An 18,710-nucleotide genomic window follows, 5' to 3' on the forward strand; every position below is an offset into this window, starting at 1 on the left:
TACCATAATTAGTACCGTGCCCACCAAAGTGTTTTGAACCCACACCAGGGGGTGTTTCAGGGTCTGCCCCCACACCTGGGAAACAGTGGTAATAAATGTAAAAAAAATAAATAAACTCAGCCTTCAAGTGGGTCTGTGCTTCTGTCTGGTGGCCCACAGCTGGACTTCCCATCCACCGTTTTAATTTTGTCAGCTGGGAGGCTTTTTGCGGCATGGTTTTCACTAAGGGTTCCGCAGGCGCTGGTCACATGACTGAGAGGCCCAGAGCATGGTGTGTGCTGTGATTGGCCAAGAGAGGAGCAAGACAGCGGTGGGTCATCTTGGCATTTTCAAGGAGGCCTGGATTGTGGAAATGAGCTGTGAGGATGCGGGCTGTTTTATCACGAAAAGGAGGTTGGAGTTGACAAACATGTGGGAATGATACCATATTGGGGGCCGGTGTCTGGCTTGGTGTGTTAGGACTCTGTGCCTATGATCAGAAGGTTACTTGTTCAAATCCAGGGGCCGGCAGACTGATGCCACTGAATTAGTTGCAACCTTGTGCTGTGACCTGTATATGTGTCTTTCTCCTGGAGAGTAAGATTGGAGGGGCGAAAAGACAATTCCCCCATGGGGATGAATAAAGTATCACTGTTCTGTTCTATATGTTCTAAGATGGCTGGTGAGCAGCAGCTCGGGGTCGATCAGAGGAGACATGGCAGCACAGTGGCTCAGTTCACTGTGGCTAAGTGTCCTCTAAGCTAGTGAAATAGATTGGGGGGGGGGAAAAAAAACGGTGTCCCTGTGAGTGGCCTCAGGCTTGCGTCTGGGGCACCAGTAAGCCTTCACTGAAAACGCATGAATGGCTGGGAATGGAGAAACTTGAAGGCTCCCTCGTCTAGATAGTACTAGGAGTAGGACCAGTGGGCCGGGCTGAGCCAGCACGCTTTTGAGGACATGACAGGCTCAGCCTCCCTCTGCGAGCGTGGCAGGGGCTCTGAGATCCTCTTCCTGCCCCCCATAGAATTTAAAGGTCTGAAGCGCTACTTTGGTTTGAGCTGCTGGGAACACGAGATACACGCGCATGCTCTTGGCGTCCTAGAGGGGGCGCTTATTTGAGGCAGACAGTCAGGTCTGCTTATGCGGTGACGATATGCATTTAATGGGTGGGTGTCAGGGAGCCTCGCAAATCTGCAGCAAGGGTGTCCGTAATGTGGGGACTACCAGGGAAACAGCCCCCAGACAATAGGTGCCCCAATACAGCAGTATCAGGTGTGCCTCATGCCCCACATACTGCAGAGGACATGAAGAAAGCTTATGGGAGACGACGCTTGCTTAAAGCTCAGAAATTCCCTCATTGAAAGATGTTAACGTCAGTTCTTGTTTTTACTACAGTCAGCGTAATATGGGTGTAACTAATTCCGAGATTCCTGTAATCCTGATAATGGCAACCCGTGCCTCTCCAGTGCATGTGATGGAACTAATCCCGGATTTAGGGCCACTGCAGGCAATTAACAAATGGATTCCTACAAAACGATTTTGTCGGAGAGTAGTAGGGTAGCCCACCGACGTACTGCCATCCCTAACCAAGCATGCAGGAGCTCCATCTGATAACCACCGAGGGCTGTGTCACAGGGCTGCTTCAGTAGGCAAAAGCATGTGTGCAAGGCATTCTGGGTAGGCTCAGCTGTTCATGTACCTCCTCTGTACATGAAAATGGTCCCTCAAATACCCCAGGTGGGATTATTGGGCAGGGGGGAGGGGGCTGTTGGGAGCCCTACTGATTGATGTCCTGCAGAGTCCATCTCACCGTCACCTCCTGCTGGCCGCAGCACAGCTAGCCGGGCCTAAGGCTCTCTCATTACCCGCAGGATTGATCTGCAGTGCCCTGCCGCCGGGGGAAGGTCAGCTGTCCGTTAATCGCTGACGTTATTCGATTTGCTCTTGCTTGCTTCTATCGGGAGGTCACCTCCCAGCCCCCAGAACTGTGCAGTTTTTATTGACTTCGATGCCTAGATCAAACTGGACCTGTCATTTCTATTTTTAAGAATCACACTTAGTGTTGAAATTTGTCTGGCAGGTTCCTTTGTTTGTTGGGCAATTCTCCTGATTGTGATTTATTTATTTTTTATTATGTTTTTGACATTATTTATGTAGGGATTTATACTGTGCATCCCCCACACACCAGACCAGTTTTTCTGGTGTAAATTTGACAAGGGGTGACATGCAGCTTGTGCAACCTGGATGCACATGGGAAATGAGGCCTTCAGCGTTCGTATAGGAGCTGGAAATGTCTCTGCTCGTGACAGGAAGGCTGCCATCTTCATTAATGCACTGAAATTCTCTTTCTGCTTCAACCTTATTTCCGATTCTTCTACTTTTTGTATTTTATTGCTCAGTTACTTGTGTGGCGTTATATTTGAGTAATATTCCTTCCCTGCTCTACTGTAATATGTCTCTGGAGGTCTTGGTCGTGAAATGTTGTGTTATGGTATGAATGACTCCACCGTTCCGATACTCCCACTTGGATCCTTTCATCCCTGTCGTTTTTTTTTTTTTGAGAATCCTTCACTGGTGCTCTGTCCCCCGTGGGCAGTCGTGGACCGGCCTGCATCCTGTCACTGTGTGGGTGGAGACGTGGCCTTTCTGAGGATGCTTTCTCTGGAAAGCAGCTTGGTGTTATTGCTGTGTTCAGGGCTGGGCTGAGCCGTTTCCATTGTGGACTGCTAGTATCGCTGTGACTCATTCTGCCACTGTGGCTCTCTGATCTTCTGCCAGATTTGCACCCCTAAATGCATATGGTCATGTGGGGTGGTGTGTGGCTCATTGGGTTAGGATGCTGTGTCTGTGATCAGTAGGTTGCTGGTTCAAATCCTAAGGTTGACAGAGTAGTTTCATTGTTGGGCCTGTAAGCATGGCTCTTAACCTCCAATTGCTCCAGTGACTGGCTGACCCTGCTTTTTCAAAATAATATATGTCACTTTGGATAAAAACGTCTGATAAATAAATAAAACGTAAAACTAATTCACTACATATCATCTTTTCATTGTTTTCTTGTTTTCATTTTGTTTGTGTTTTGTGGCCATGAACTGGAGTCCTCAGCAGAGCATTCTAGGTTATTTTTCACATACATGACATTTATCTTTCCCCACAGGCGCCATCCTGGGCCGCTCGGAGACGCAGTGTGTGTACTACAATGCCAGCTGGGAGAAGGACCGAACCAACCGCAGCGGCATAGAGCCGTGCTTTGGCGAGAAGGACAAGCGGCGGCACTGCTTTGCTACCTGGAAGAACGCATCGGGCACCATCGAGGTCGTAAAGCAGGGCTGCTGGCTCGACGACGTCAACTGTTACGACAGGTATGGTGCTGGCCAAGGTACGGGGAGGTCTAACTGCGGGGGTGTGGCTCCGGATGTGAGCCTGAATTATGGTTAGGAAATGGCGTGATCTGTGGTTATTCATGTACATGTTAAGATGAAGTCTTTGCTTGAGGAACAAAAAAGTGATGATTGTAAATTTCTTTGAGATTTTTACCAATAAATGTAATTTAAAGTCAAATGTAAAATGTCAAACATTATGAATCAGGGCCATAATTACCTATTAAAAAAATCTGAATTTATGTTGGCAGAAGGTGATGCTTGGTGTGTTCCTGTTCCACAGCGAGGGGAAGGTGGCATGTTCTCTCTGTGCGTCTGTGTCTGTGTGCGTGCATGTGTGTGTGTATGCAGCACTTGCCCCGACTCATCAGTCGGACTCCTGTACCCGCCTCTGCGGTGTTTACAGCAATTTGTTTGTTATCGCTGTGCGTGCCAAGGGAAGAGTTTTACTACTGACTTACGAATGTGACAGGAATGTATGCATTTGCAAAAACAAATGTAAACGCTCCCGTCTGCCTGCCTGCCGACTGGCAGCTTCTGCGTTTTGAAGTCTCCCGATTTGATCGTTTGAAAGCACGGAGACTTTCATCACCGTGTTGTCTCACAAGCGAAAATGTCTCAGCGAGAGGTGTGTGCCCGTGATCAGACTTTCCATAAGTGTGTGGTGGCGAGATAAATCGCCTTTAAAAAAGAAAATCTGTTTTGCATTTGGGGCGCCGTTCAGGGGGATTTATAAAGGGTGGCACTTATCAAATGGCTATGCAAATACCTCAGCTCGTCATAAATATTGAACACTTAAAGGATGTCATTGGCTTTATCCTGTTACCCACGTTAAAAATAGTCACTGCCTAGTTCGGGCTTGTCACGGCCATCATGCATGTTAAGAAGAGATATTACCCTGCTTAAACTTGTTGTGCGTGTTATGGACGGGTAACTGTGTCATCGCTGTGGCCCCGCTCACCATATCCATCACGGCCCCTCGGGGCCGTCGTCTCCTCTGACGGGAATGATCTGGAATGTGACCACTGGCTCTGGCTTGTGCCCTGTGCAGCAAGGAGTGCGTGGAGAAGAAGGAGAGCCCGGACGTGTTCTTCTGCTGCTGTGAGGGCAACATGTGCAACGAGAGGTTCTTCTACAGCCCGGAAGCCCAGCCCGTGCAAAGTAAGTCCACCCCAAACTAGAGAATGATTGGCAGCACATTTTGGGACCTTTATCTACCTCTGACGCACCAAACCCAGCTTGACATTTCCTAGAAGTGGCGTTTTTATCAACGAGCCAAGTTCCAGCCATTCACGAGACTCCCATCAAAATGGTTTTACGCACGGTTTTATGTACAGGGCAACAATCAATACATTTCGAAAGACAAAATGTCTCAAGTTGTCTTAGCTCGCCCCGATACTGTGTAACAGCTGGAGGACAAACTAATAAAGCATTAGTCAAATCCCAAGCTGCCGCGGGGAGCCGCATCATGAATAATGCATCGCTGAATTTTCCAAGCTCGCTGCCAGTCCCGGTTTTGGGAATATTAGCATAATGTTCTTGATGTTGTCAGAATGCTTGATTAGGCTTTCTGAATCACGGCTGCGGCCTGCTCTCATTTCCCCGGAGAGGGTGGCAAGCTCCCTGCTAGCTACACTCTCCGAAGGACCCTATAAAGCAAGTGTTACTTGTGCAGTGTGGTCTCGTTTTCTGTAAGGAACGGTGACTGATGAGCCTGAACACACTTCTCCTCCCGCAACGTCTGTGGCGTGTAGAACTTCCTGTTTGCAGCTCTCCGTGCCCCTCTTTCTGAAACGACACTGAGACAGCACCCTCCTTATTTCGCTACATGTGATTTTTGTCTATGGCGTGTCAATGTCCCTTCACCACCCTTGTGCTTCACAAAACTAAGGACAGTACACTAAGTGTGTACTAAGATCCTTTTATCTTATATGAAATGATACAGGTACGGTGGAATCCTTATGTTTGAAACATCCCAATTTGCTCTCCTTTGAGGCACACAGATAGGTGTGGGCTTTGGGGTCAGATCAGGGTCCGCCACCTATCTGTTTATTTCCCATGCTTGTTTCAGGTTAGACGTAAGTTCTGAAGGCATTAGTGTTTAGAAGAGGCTCCTCAGTCCTGGCTGCTGTGACTTAGAAGTAGGGATGGGTACCGAAACCCGGTACTTAATCAGTCCCGATGCCTAATTATAAAAGACCGAAGTATCGATAAGCTCTGACGTTAACGGTTCTGGTGTCGGTACGGGAGAAATTAAAAAAATTAATTTCCTATTTATTATTGTTAAATAAACATTACCTAGCATATTTTACCTGACCAGCCTTTTGTAATTTGCGATAATATTCGTTATTCGCCTGCACTGCCGTTATTTGCAATCTCACGCACGAAATGTAGTCCGTTCCGCAGTACACAGAGCTCGCGCTTATGGAGTGACGCTGGCGGAGAGAGCCAAACGATCCAAAGTATGGTTACACTTCACCCGTGTGAACACGGACAATGCTCGTTGCAACAAGTGCAACAAGATTTTTGCTTGTAAAGGCGGAAACACAAGCAATTTATCAAAACATCTAGCCAAAGTGCATTATGTGCAGATAGAAAAATGCAAAGTTTTTGACTGCCTAGCTTCTGCTTCATCATCCGCCTCCTCAGGTATGTATGCTATGTTAAAATAACGACATAAACATCACATAAGGTCTCTCTAAATCAGTATTATAATGTTAATAATTTAATAAACACACATTCAGTTACATATAGCCTACATATAGGCTAAATATTTAGAGTATTTTTTATGCAGTAGCCTAAATAAATATTAAACATTAAAATGCCTTTATAGTACTACTTTTACAAATAGGTAAATAATAATAAACTAAGAAATTATAAAGCAGAGCTTACCTAAAAATTAATTTGTAGTGATTAAATACATTCAATTTAGCGTAAATTGTAATAGGTTCCAAACCTGTATTACTTTTAATCTCAAACAGTTAACTAATTTATGTGAAATTTATGTTTAGCTGCATTTTGCAACTTTTTTGTTGATTTTTCTCCAGAAGAATGGTTAAAAGCTGCTTTTGCAGCCTACCTGCGTGCTCCAACTATGTTTCTTTTAATCATTGTATATTCATTTGCAAGAAAATTGTGTTTATTTGTTTTACAATCAATATAGTAATAGATATTTGCTCAAACATTGGTGTTTGCTAAGCTATAGATAATTATTTTACATGTAAAAAATAGTGTTGTTATTTCTGTTCTCAATTTGTTTCAGTTTTTTAATTAAAAAACACAACAAAAAGTACCGATAAGAGTACCGTTAAAGTACTGAATCGATAAGTGGTATCGATAGTAGTAGTAATACCATTAAAACCTTAACGATACCCATCCCTACTTAGAAGGCACTCTTTAAAACACTAAAATCTCAGCTTGACATCCCCTAGCAGTGCGTTTTAGTCACTGGAAATGTGAACCTGCTTCCCACTGGAGCCTGGTGGTGATTTACAGTCCATTGCAGTCCCATCTACCACTGGTATCAGTCTTATGCCTCCCTTTCACCCTTGTAGTTTCAAACAGAACTTACGGCACTGTCCCGTCTAAAGTTTTTTTAACACTGCGACCTCTGACACATATTTATGCATCACGATCACACAGGAGATCTCTGCATGTTAATTAAACATCAGGTCCTGTCCTATTTCCTTGAGCATGGGTCATTGAAGTGTTTTTGAAGGGGGTAGGGAGGCAGTACTTGTGATATGTTATCTTGGTTTAAAAAAATGCATGAGGGGAACTCGTCCTGCTGGAAACGGCCCTGCCGCATCACTGCCTTGCAGATGGTCTCCTGATAAGATGGCTCGGCCGGTACTCTTCAGTGGTCTCTTGTTCTGGATCAGCACCAGGTTTGACGTTTGACATCCCAAATCACCCTCTGGCAGGTGACTTATTGTAGGGTCCAGGCTCTTCCCCTCACAGCTGCAGAAATCATCCATCACAGCATCGTCAGTGTTGACGCAGCTCTTTTCCGAAGAGCGTCCAGAGTGGGTTTACAGTTTAGCTGTGAAACGTATACATGTAAAAGTGATGGTAATTGCAGGCAGTGTGATAAGTGTATGCAGTGATTGTGTAAATATGACTGCCAGAGTGTGAATGCAGTTGGGGGCGGGGGTCTCGTCAGCCTGCATCAGGCAGTGGGGATACAGATTCATGTGGAGTTCTGATGGCCTGCTGGTGACCTACATGGTCTCCTCCACATTTACTGTATCTGTGATCAAAATACCAGCGGGAATCTGTGTGTGCAAGAAGTAAAAGTCCACTTCCCTCATAGACGTATGTATGAACATTTCAGTGTGGAACTAATCTGATGTTGATTAGAACTGGACTGACTGGTCTCTCTCCTTCCCCAACCTGTCCAGCAACATCGAACCCAGTGCAGCAGAAGCCCCAGCTCCTGAGCACGCTACTCTACTCACTGGTGCCCATCATGGGAGTCGCCATCATCGTCGTCTTCTCCTTCTGGATGTACCGCCATCACAAGCTGGCATACCCCCCGGTCCTAGTGCCCACCCAAGTAAGTGTCGCCACTGCAATAAACATGGTGCTGGTTTTCAGGCTGTTGCACGCAAACGGCACCTCGGGCCTGACCCCTTCTAATGCTTAGTTACTTGGTTCACCCCCCTGGAGATTTGCGCTGACAAGCCTCGCACGAGCTGGCCCTAACACGCCCGCCTGGCTCTGGTCTGTGTGCACGCCTGCACGTCCACGGAATCTGATTGCTTGTGACCCCCTCGGGAATGTTGTCAGGGGCCGTTGGCTCCTACGAATGGAGACGGTCTGCTGGGTCATGGATCTCAGCATCCTGATATGATGATTGGCAGCGGTGTGTCACTCAGTGGATTGGGACACTAATCAGAAGGTTGCTGGTTCAAATCCCAGGGCTGGCAGACTAATGCTGCCATTTAGCCCATGAGAAAGGCCCTTAACCCTCAGTTACCCCAGGGTCTGCATATTGGTTGACCCTGCACTGTGACCCCCAAGCTTGCTCTCAGCTGTATGTGTATCTCATAGAGCATGTAGCGGCTAGGGTAAGCAGCATAGCCATGCATGATTTGCCTTGGCTAGACTTTTGGCGAGACCAGCTCAGCATTTCTAGTTTCGAACACATGTGGTTACGAGCTTCCAGAAGGAGAATGTGGCAGTATCTGCCTGGGTACGAAGCCTCCTGTGACTGTCTGCCTGGTGGGTTTTCATGTCAGACACCCACTCTTCCTCCATGATGCCTCTGTTCCACTTTGTAGTCACTTTTCAAAAAGTCAGGGGAAGCGTTTTCCACCCTGTACAGATGTTTGCACATGTGTGTTGGTGCTTAATTTTGCCCATTTCTACTCCGTTTTAATTTGAGGCCTCAGAGCCCTTTTGCCACCCTCTACTGGGTGTGTCGAACACACAGCTGACGTCTGAGAGCGACATCCCCCCCCCTGCTGGCCCCTCCACCACAATGCAGGCAGAGTACACGTTTTTAATTAGGAGTCGGGCCCACACCCGCTTATGAGAGCGCTCATTTGATTAGTAAGTGGGTGAAAAAAGCTCATTTTTAGAATTAGTTAATTTACTCTGCATCTGAGATGTGTGGTGAAGTGCAGTGAAGCCTGGAACAGTTGGTGCCTGGAATCTTTCACTAAGATTCTGGACCTGAATTGTTTCCAGCCACCTCTGTGATTCTTTAACGCTTAGTTTGGCCTGCAGTTCTGCACGGATTGCAGTGTTGGAGCTGCTGGACACACAATACACTGAATTTCCTTAGATCCCAGTCGCAGGTACAAGCAGATTCCCACAGTGCCTTGTGCCTCTTCATTTCTGTTTTTCTGACCTCCCGTTTATTCAGTTCCCTGGGTGTTGGGCGTGTTGCTGTGCACCACGACACATGAAAGCAGTCGTGTCTCATCTCGGGAAGGTGCAAAGCATGTTGCACATTTGGGAGCCGTGCGCTCAGGCCTCCCGTCCCGCCAGCCCTTTTACAGAAAAATGGCGTTAAGCTTCGCAGGTCTGAGCACCCGCTCGGGGGCTGCAGGATGACAGCAGCCCACCCTCCTCTGCCGTCGTTCTATTTATAGACCAGACACTGCCCGCGTGAACCTGTTGCCATTTTCACAGCAGTTACGGGCTACGCCACTGTCTGTCGCCATGGCACCCTGCTAAGGGCCTGGGGCTGTTTTGCTCATCACTATGGTGCTGGTTCTGTCTGCGGGGCAGGGCTAGCGGTTAATGCACGTGTATTACACTGAAGCTCGTATGGTAGGCAGGCGGGGTGGTCCTTTGGCTTCCCGGCTCAGACTCTCACTGGACTGGACCGGAGGAGGGCCGCAGCGTTTAGCCATGTTGGAAACAGAAGAGGTGGTGACTTTGCAGAAGAATTGGAAGGAGAGTGTATGTCTGCAGATCCTGCCTGTGTGTGTGTGTGGCTGCCTGCTTCGGAGGCCCTCGCTCTGCTCCCTTCTCTCACACCGAGCAGAGCTGGGCTTCTGCATGGCTTCTGTGTGGCTTCCGTGCGGCTCCCAGGGCTCGGGGCTGCACACTCCAGCCCGGAGTCCCCCCGCCAGCCCTGTCTGTGCCTCCTCTCATCTCAGGAACCAGTAATTTCTCTCTCCCTCTCTTCACTAGCACGCGTTTCATATAATGATAGAGGTAAGACTCTTAATCCTCCAGCTTTTCAGTTCTGGAGCCAGCCTGCATCTTTATTTGTTCCTGCACCCCCCCATTTTATTTTGAAATGGCTCTGCCCCTCTTGTATTCCTGTGTATTTTTATATTTTTGAATGATCATCCTGATGTCCCCTTCAAATGACCAGCCTTGTGACATTTTTTTTGGGGGGGGGGGGGGTAGGGAGTCCATTTGTGTTGCATGGGTGTCTCGTTGATCTCTGGATGCTCAGTGCTGGACGCCGTGCAGGTCTGACGGCCTGTTGGAGTGCATGGCCGCAGTTGACTTGCAAGGGGCGCTGGACACGCTCCATTCCTTAGCCCCTGCTATTTTTGCTGTTGTACCCTCAGTCGAGGTGCTTAACTTGCATTTAAAAACACTGGAAATGAAGGGCAGGCCTGGAGAGGGGTCCTGCGGCGCTGCATGGCCCCTGGCTGCTAGTGTCCTCCAGCAAGAGCTCCATCATGCTTGTGCACGTGTGTCTGTGTATGTGTTGGTGTGTGAAGGCTGGGTGCATGTCTGTGTAAAAGCCATCTCTAACAGGTGATCCATCTGATTGGAGCGGTCTGGCCTCATCTTGGATAAGCTGCTTTCTCACCTGGCAGGGGGATGGACCCCCATTGTCAGGAATAAATAAGTGAGGGCTAAGTGCTTGGAGCCCATCCTGGCCGGCGGCGCAAGGCTGCAGGCCAGCACTCCCTGTGCCCACATGTAGGGGGCGGATGTGAGCCATATGCCGGCGCGATATGAGCCTCCGAGGGGTCTGGGATGACGGCCAGCTCCAAGACCCTATCCACCTCATAGAGACCCCTCCCCAAGGGAGGGCTTCAACACTACTGCCATCCTTCTCTCAAGGGGGAACTGGCTTTAACCCCCTCACACACACACACACACACACACACACACACACACACACACACACATGTACGCTTGTACTTGCCAATTCGGCCGCTTTGAACCATGCCTGTGACCCGGGCATTAATTTAACCTTCACTGTTGTTTTATTCCATGCTCTGTGCTGTGCTGACATGGTGGTAAACCTCCATCCTCCTGCTGCCCCCCCCCCCCCAAAAAAAATGCTATAAACACATTTTGTTTGCAATTTTTTTTTACCTGTACAGTGGAGGGTATTGAGGTCATAATTTATCTGTACCCAGCTGTACCCCCCCACAGTAAGACAATATAAACATGATGTTTATTTCATGGGTCCACAAGGCCTCATATTAGTGTCCTGGGACACAACTGTACAGCAAAGGCAGGCCTGGTTTTCAATTTAATCTTTATGACTCTGCATCTGTTTAATTATTGAAACGACATAGAACAAAGGTGTAAGCAGTTTGTGTTGGTGTTCCACATGCCGCTGACCCTACTCAATGTCAGGGGTGGGGCTCTGCCTTCCTGCATCAGCCCCTGCAGTCCCCTTCTTACTTCCAGTACCTGTGCAGGTTGCAGCTCACAGGCTGGACTACTTTGACCCTTAGTGTACAGTACAACAGTACAATTTCTCACCCCTGTGACGGCAATCCGCAAAGCTTCCAGTGGGTGGCATAGTATTTGCTTCTGAAAGGACACGCCCCTCAATGACTGGCCATCTGATTCAGAAATCTGGAAGGTTTCCTCCTGGTCAAAGTTTTTCTGGTTTTTTGGACGCTTCAGTGGTCAGGCTCTTATGTAATGAGTGATGCTTCAGTTCCTTTTACATGGATATTGTCCTGAAAGCCTTTCAGAGAAGCACTTTGCATAAAGGCCAAGCAGCACAGTGAGGCTCTGCTGCAGTGTAAAAATATTGTGTGCTTACATGTTGGGTTCTTTAACCATCATGCCACCTGCTGGCCACCGCATTGAGGCCATGCACTACCACAAGCCAATGACCAGTCACAGTTTAAGCCGTGCTGTGTTAGTTGTACTGACCTCCTGCCATGATTTTGCTGTTTCGCTGTGGCTTCTTGTGGGGCGCATACAATATTGCCCCCTCCTGTTAGTCTATTGGAGCTGATGCCCTTTTTTTGGGCAACCGGTTCGCCTCTGGTGTCATTATGAACTAGTGCATGCTTGTTAAAACCAAGAAGAATGGCACAGCACTTAGGCATGGGCAACCCGCAGTTGTGGATGTCCACAGCGCCCCCTACAAGCACTTTGTGGCAGTGTGCGTTCTGCTGGGTAAACTCAGAAGTTGACAGAAATGATGGTTGTGTCCCTTTTTGCTGATGCCGTCTGTCTCCCTCTCTTTCACACTCGCTTGAGGGCTATGATAGCGGGGGCGCGAAGGACGGCAGGCATCCGATGTCCCTGCTGCAGAACTCTGTCACTGTCACCCTCATTTCGCCGCTCCGTTTGAGAACTTTGGAGTTTCAGCTGACCTCGTCATCAGGGGAACAACGAGTCCTACACAGCTACAGAGCGTACAGGGGTCCCCTTTCATAACAAGCTTGCATATTCCGTGTCCCAAAAATGTCACTGCATCTCTGAGTCCCCCCCCCCCCCCCCCCTCCCTACAAGCCTTGGTTCAGATGGTGACCTTCTCGTGGGTCCCCTGAGATTTCTGTGCCCACAGAGTGTTGGATGTCAGACCAGTGTGGGGAACAGACAGCTAGCCCAGTCACACGCTGTCCATACTTGATGCTGAAGTGTTATGCATTTCTGGAGGCCACTCAGGCTGGTTCATCACGGAAGGTCGCAGTACACTGTACATACTTCAGACTGGGGGGGGGGGGGCACCTTCAGGGGCTTCCTGGATCCAGCAATAAAGAAAACACTGCAAGATGTGGTTAGTTGCTTCTTGGCGGCTCCATTTTTTACCCCTAAAGTATCCCCCCCCCCCCCTTTAACTTCCCTTTTAGGACCCGGGTCCTCCACCCCCCTCTCCTCTGCTGGGACAGAAACCATTGCAGCTGCTCGAGATAAAAGCCAGGGGGCGCTTTGGCTGCGTGTGGAAAGCGCAGCTGCTCAATGAATATGTGGCCGTCAAGATTTTCCCCCTGCAGGTAACTACAGAGTTTCATGTCTAACTGTTTCAGTTCTCTTCCTAAACAGTAGGGGGCACACTGCCATAAGTGATTAGAAAGTGTTTTACCCTTCCTGTGACACATGCTACATCCTGTGTTCTCAGGACAAGCAGTCTTGGCAGAATGAGTATGAGATCTACACCCTGAGTGGGATGAAACATGATAACCTGCTGCATTTCATCGGGGCTGAGAAAAGGGGCGCTAGCGTGGACCTGGAGCTGTGGCTCATCACCGCCTACCACGAGAAGGTAACTCTTATGAGATGGATCTGAAGGGTGGAAGGTCAATGGGCTGCCATACATGTCACTTTCATTCACTAGCTGAATAACATGTTATATGGAGAAATGAACCAGTGATTGAGGTTGTACTGTAATCCCAGTCTGTGGGTTTTCAAGGTTAGCTTCTCATATCAGCATCTCCTGTATGTGAAGTATTTGGTGGTCAATGTTATGTTGTGTGAAAATGTTCTCCCCACTCTGTCTGCCTGAGGATATTGTTTGCACCCTCTGGTGGTTACAAGCTGAAACTACAAATAAAAATGTTTTCCTCACGCCAGAGGGATGTCTGCAAGGATGGGCTTTTCCTTTTGCCTATAACCATGTGTTTGCTCCCCAGGGCTCACTGACAGACTACCTGAAGGCCAACATGGTGTCCTGGAATGAGCTGTGCCATATTGCCCAGACTATGGCCCGAGGCCTGGCCTACCTGCATGAGGACATCCCAGGCCTCAAGGATGGACACAAACCTGCCATTGCCCACCGGTGTGTCCATGATCTGCCTCCCTCTTCATCTGTGGTCGGCCCCTTTTGCCTCCCCCTCCCTGGGCAGCGCGACCGTCACTGACAGTGAACAGTGCTAAGCTTTGGCCTGCTCTCGCAGTAGTGGAGATATTAAATAAATAGCTTGCTGTCATAGAATCTGACCCCAAGCGTCTCCTCACAAAGGTGTGGAATAAGCGGAGCTACGTTGAGTCATGTTAGCACTAAACAGTATTCAGCTAATCGCTAAATACAGGAAGTGGAGTGAGCTGTTTATCTACTTTATAATGCCTAACCCCTCCCTCTTTCTGGTGCATTTGTCGCTCCTGGCAACAGGGACATCAAAAGTAAGAACGTGCTGCTGAAGTCCAACCTGACAGTCTGCATCGCCGACTTTGGGCTAGCGCTCAGGTTTGAGGCGGGGAAGTCTGTGAGCGACACCCACGGACAGGTGAGTGTCTCATGTAATGGCAGAGGGTGGCCAGAAGGGGGACGACTTACAGCACGAGCCAGCTGTTCACAACAAAACAGTGAGAATGTCAGGATGGGAGTGTGACTCTCACTCTGTGAAAGTGTCTTACCTCTAAATTATGAGTCAGGGCTTTGAGAACCACCCCTTTCAGACCTGAAGATCAAAGGTGAAAGGGTTCTGAGCATCTCTCTGACCTCTCGTTCTAGGTCGGGACCCGCCGCTACATGGCTCCCGAGGTCCTAGAAGGAGCCATCAACTTCCAACGCGATGCCTTCCTGCGGATAGACATGTACGCTGTGGGCCTGGTGCTGTGGGAGCTGGCGTCTCGCTGCACTGCAGCTGACGGTGAGGGGGCGCTGTCACGCAGATGCTGGAATAGCATGGGAGCACCGACCACGTATAGGCTGTGGCCGGGGCTGTAAAATCACATGGTTACAGGTCAGGAGAGTGTGGTCTAGCCATCTGTGCTGCCTGCTGATCCCGGGTTTGCCCCGCAGGTCCGGTGGATGAGTACATGCTCCCCTTTGAAGAAGAGGTGGGACAGCACCCGTCCCTGGAGGACATGCAGGAGGTGGTGGTTCACAAGAAGCAGAGGCCCACACTGAGAGAGTGCTGGCAGAAGCACGGGGTGAGTGGGGATAGGCTGGAGAAGCAAAGTGGCCTGTATGGCTGCAGAGGCGTGTCTGGGGGTCCAGCAGACGCGTCAGCCTGCTGTCACTCCCCCGAGGCCTTTCGCTACCAGCAATACATAGGAATACCCATAATGCTCTTAAAAATAAATAAATAAATGAGCATCGATTGCAAGAGGCTCTGTCGGCGATACTGTGTTTGTGGCCTGTGTTCCGTCTAGACGTTATTGACCTGGATATGTCTCGGATCTCCACAGCATGCCAGTCTGGCCCGGTGTGGAATATCACATCAGACGTCTGAATTACGGCACAGCGCGGTCGTCTTTATTCCATTACTAAAGGCGGGGGCCCATACAGCCGCATTACCACGCTTTCAGATCACAGAGGCGGGTGGGCAGCGGTGACGGGGTGGAGTGGGAGGGGGGGGGCAGCGAAAGATGACTGTAAACCGGGTCGTAGCTTTGTGGACCTCGGTCTCCGGTGTCAGGTGACGGGGCTTCCCAGCGTCATCTGAGCACTTGGGGAGAGCGCAAACCGGCTTGTGAAGCCAGCGTCACCTGCAGCATGTTCAGTGACAGCTGGAGGGATGTGGCCTAATTACCCCGGTCTCCCACTGCTCGCTAATGCTGGGCCAGGTTAATGGGAGCAGACGTGGGGGGGTGGGATGCCGACCAGGGCCCGAGGGGCCCCCACCTCTGACCAGAGCCCCCTGTTGTGTCTCAAAGGGCCTGGTGGCACTCTGCGAGACCATCGAGGAATGCTGGGACCACGAGGCGGAGGCGCGGCTGTCAGCCGGCTGTGTGGAAGAGCGCATCATCCAGATGCAGCGGCTCAACAGCGCCGTGCCGCCTGAGGAGATCGTCACCGTCGTCACCATGGTGACCAACACAGACTTCCCACCCAAGGAGTCCAGCCTATGATGGCCCTTCCCAGCATGGATAAGTGCAGAAGGCCGATGTGACTTGCCTCTGGAAGGCTGCTTCGGACCTCCCTCCTACCCCTTGGCCTCACCTTCCATTCTGACCAGCCAATCGGCAATTGGGGACACAGGAGGGGTGTGGCCACTCCGCTCACATTCAGGAATAACTCAACTGAATTCTGCCTATAATTCCAGCATGTGAGGATTCGAAGCTGGTTTTTGTGGTGGTGATCTGGAGAAAGAAAGAAAATGACACTAAATGTTGAAAGTGTTACTGTAAGGACATCCAACTGGTGTTTTTTTTATGAAGAGGGAAAGCAGACAGAATGACAGAAAACGGACAACTTGTTTCATTTCAGTATAAAAAGGGCAAGTCGTTTATAAAGCTGAATTTGCTGTTTTGTGTTTCTCAGACTCGTAACGCCAGTAAGATACAGCTTCTGAATGTTCATTGTACTGCTGCTGTACATATTATCGACATCTGCAGGAAAAAAAAATGGTAAGCAAGGTCATCTGTTGGAATTAGCTTCGAAACATTATTTTAAAAACAACAAAAAAAAAAACCATTAACCTCCCACAACAAGGTATACCTCAGCTCCACCTTGGATCGATCATTAACACTAAAAACAATCAAAAGCATTCAGATGACATCTGCTCAGTAATCATGATTTTTAAAAAGACACGCTGTGTTTATATCTGTATGCCAACAGGAGAAAATGGCCCTTCAGAGACCTGTGTTTCGACCTCGAGTTTCCTTGGTTTACCGTCCTTCTGCCCTTTTCTCCGAAAGTGAAAGCTTCTACGCGCTCAAATTGCTTTTCTTTATAAATCTCTTTTGGACCCAAGACTCCAGAAGATCTTAATGTAAAAAAAAAAAAAGATAATATTTGAAAGCACTACTTTGCTTAGGTTTGCGGTGTCTAAGTATTTAAAGATATGCATGCCTTTTTAAATTATTTTTCTAGCCCCTCGGTAAGATGTGACTCTGCTATGTGTAGTTTCTCTCTGTCTGTCGTCCTTGCTGCTGTACCTGAAGCTGACATCTTATCCTGCCCTCGTTGACGAGCTCCGTACTCCTCAGGAAAGCCCATCTCACCCGGCGTTCCCTCCGCTCCGAGCTGTGGGGGGGGGGCACCTTCTGTCTCGTCCTGCATCCAGCTGCTACCGCTGCGTGTTTCCCATTCTTCCCCGATGGCGTGCTTCCCGCAGGCCTGCGGGATTCTAGGCGACAAGGTGCCAACTACCGAACGTAAACAGTCCAGCGTCGACAGAGTTGGAGTCCTTACTGCATACTGACGACTGCACTGTAGCCTTGCGGCCACCGGGGGTGCCAGTATCCCAAACTGGCCATCATTCCTCCCTCCCTCCCTCCCAGCATTCTGCTGTGTTGTGTATAAGTCCACAGCGACATTCAGGGATACAATTCTATGCTTCTCTAAGTCAATATGCAATCTGTGCAGGTACAGCCACCATGCAGTCATGCCATAACGACAACCCTCTACACACCTGTAGCATTTTTAAGCGGTTGGACTTGCCATTTGTGTTTGTCTGTGGACTCCTGCAGCCGGGCCTGAGCGAGAAGGGAAGGTGCCAGATGTATTGTATGAGTCCCCAGTGTCGCTGCGAAAAAGACTGCGAAGCCAGCTTGCCACCCACAGCCTGGCCTGCAGTGCCATCGACGGCCAGTGATTCCCCAGGGACCCGTCTCTCCATCCTCAAGCGGGCAGCAGTGGGAAGGTGTGGCAGCTAAATGCAGGGGTTTCTAAACTGGATCCTGACAGCCTGCACCGTGGGCACGTTTTAGGGCTCGTGGGCCGAATGAGGCAACTCATCTGAATGAACTGCTACAGTAATTAAACCAGCTCTGGCCCCAAACCCTGCCCTTAGGCTGTCAGCAGTTTAAAAAGCCATGGGGGAGGGAAATAAAAAGGACCGCAAGCCCCCCTTGAGGACCGGAGTTAAGGACAACAGTGAAGCTGATGTAGCCATGTTCCAGTAGGGCCCAGCTGGCGTCATTTTTGTGGATGCTCTGTTCCCCCTTTAAACTGGAGGCTATAGAGTGGGCACATGCATATTCTTGGGAGTGTTCACGTGTGAATGGACTCTGCTGCTGCAGCCTGGATTCATGTGTCAGTGAAAGGCGGGGTTTTTATTTTTTATTTTTTAAAAGAAAGGTTTCCCCTGAGTCTCAGTATATGCTGGTACCTTGGCAGCAGACGGCTGTGAAAATGCACAGTATGTAAATATGAATGTTGTTTTTAGATTTGTGACTTTAGCATGACGTTCCTTTTTTTTTTTTTCCCCATTTTAACAAAGCAAAAAAAGAAAGAAAAAAAAACCTTTATAAAATGACTTTTCCGAAGTAAGATTTTGTTTATTTTGTATATCAATTTTTTGTATTAATTTATGTCAAAGCCCAAACAGAAATGCCCGTTTCCTTCACGTGGTTCTGAGTTTTGTGAAACAGCTGAGAGGGAAAGACCATGGGACTGCCTGTGTCGGCATGCCGCCGATGTCCGTGACCATGGACGGCGCTGAAAGCCGTGAAAAGGCCTCGGGTGCAGAAAGACCAGCCACGCTTTCTGCCCGTTTCCATTAGAAGTGCATATGAGCCTCCCTTTGTTATACCACAAATCGGACATTTACTTCCTTGGTTGCCGGCTTTCTGTCAGTCTCCGGCGCCAACAGCAGTACCACTGGGAGACACCAACGTGCCAACTTGTCTGTCATGAGTATTTGAGTTGCAGATGACTGGACTGGTTGGAAGTGGATGCTGAGTATTGTACAGACATTGTATGGAACCCTGACCCCCCCAGGAAATAAAGTATAGTGATTGCTCTGTTGTTGTGTCCCCTTTTGGAGCCTTGGAAATGACCCCCCCCTCCCC

General features: G+C 49.1%; 1 protein-coding gene across 2 annotated transcripts in view; it reads left to right on the forward strand.

Annotated features, from left to right (window-relative positions):
• Positions 1–18,666, forward strand: part of LOC111849470 (activin receptor type-2A) — a 32,955-nt gene extending 14,289 nt beyond the window's left edge. Inside the window, exons 3-13 of one of the 2 annotated variants that reach the window (XM_023822344.1) lie at positions 3,134–3,338; positions 4,408–4,517; positions 7,757–7,911; positions 10,002–10,025; positions 12,881–13,024; positions 13,150–13,293; positions 13,661–13,806; positions 14,140–14,254; positions 14,482–14,620; positions 14,773–14,903; positions 15,630–18,666. In XM_023822344.1, coding sequence (XP_023678112.1) covers positions 3,134–3,338; positions 4,408–4,517; positions 7,757–7,911; positions 10,002–10,025; positions 12,881–13,024; positions 13,150–13,293; positions 13,661–13,806; positions 14,140–14,254; positions 14,482–14,620; positions 14,773–14,903; positions 15,630–15,824 — 1,508 coding nt within the window. In that variant the 3' untranslated portion in view covers positions 15,825–18,666. The remainder of the gene's footprint in view (positions 1–3,133; positions 3,339–4,407; positions 4,518–7,756; positions 7,912–10,001; positions 10,026–12,880; positions 13,025–13,149; positions 13,294–13,660; positions 13,807–14,139; positions 14,255–14,481; positions 14,621–14,772; positions 14,904–15,629) is intronic. The other variant, XM_023822345.1, reaches the window with a different exon arrangement.
• The last annotated feature ends 44 nt before the right edge of the window (positions 18,667–18,710 follow it).

The sequence above is a fragment of the Paramormyrops kingsleyae genome, chromosome 1 (assembly GCF_048594095.1).
Source record: "Paramormyrops kingsleyae isolate MSU_618 chromosome 1, PKINGS_0.4, whole genome shotgun sequence".
Lineage (NCBI taxonomy): Eukaryota > Metazoa > Chordata > Actinopteri > Osteoglossiformes > Mormyridae > Paramormyrops > Paramormyrops kingsleyae.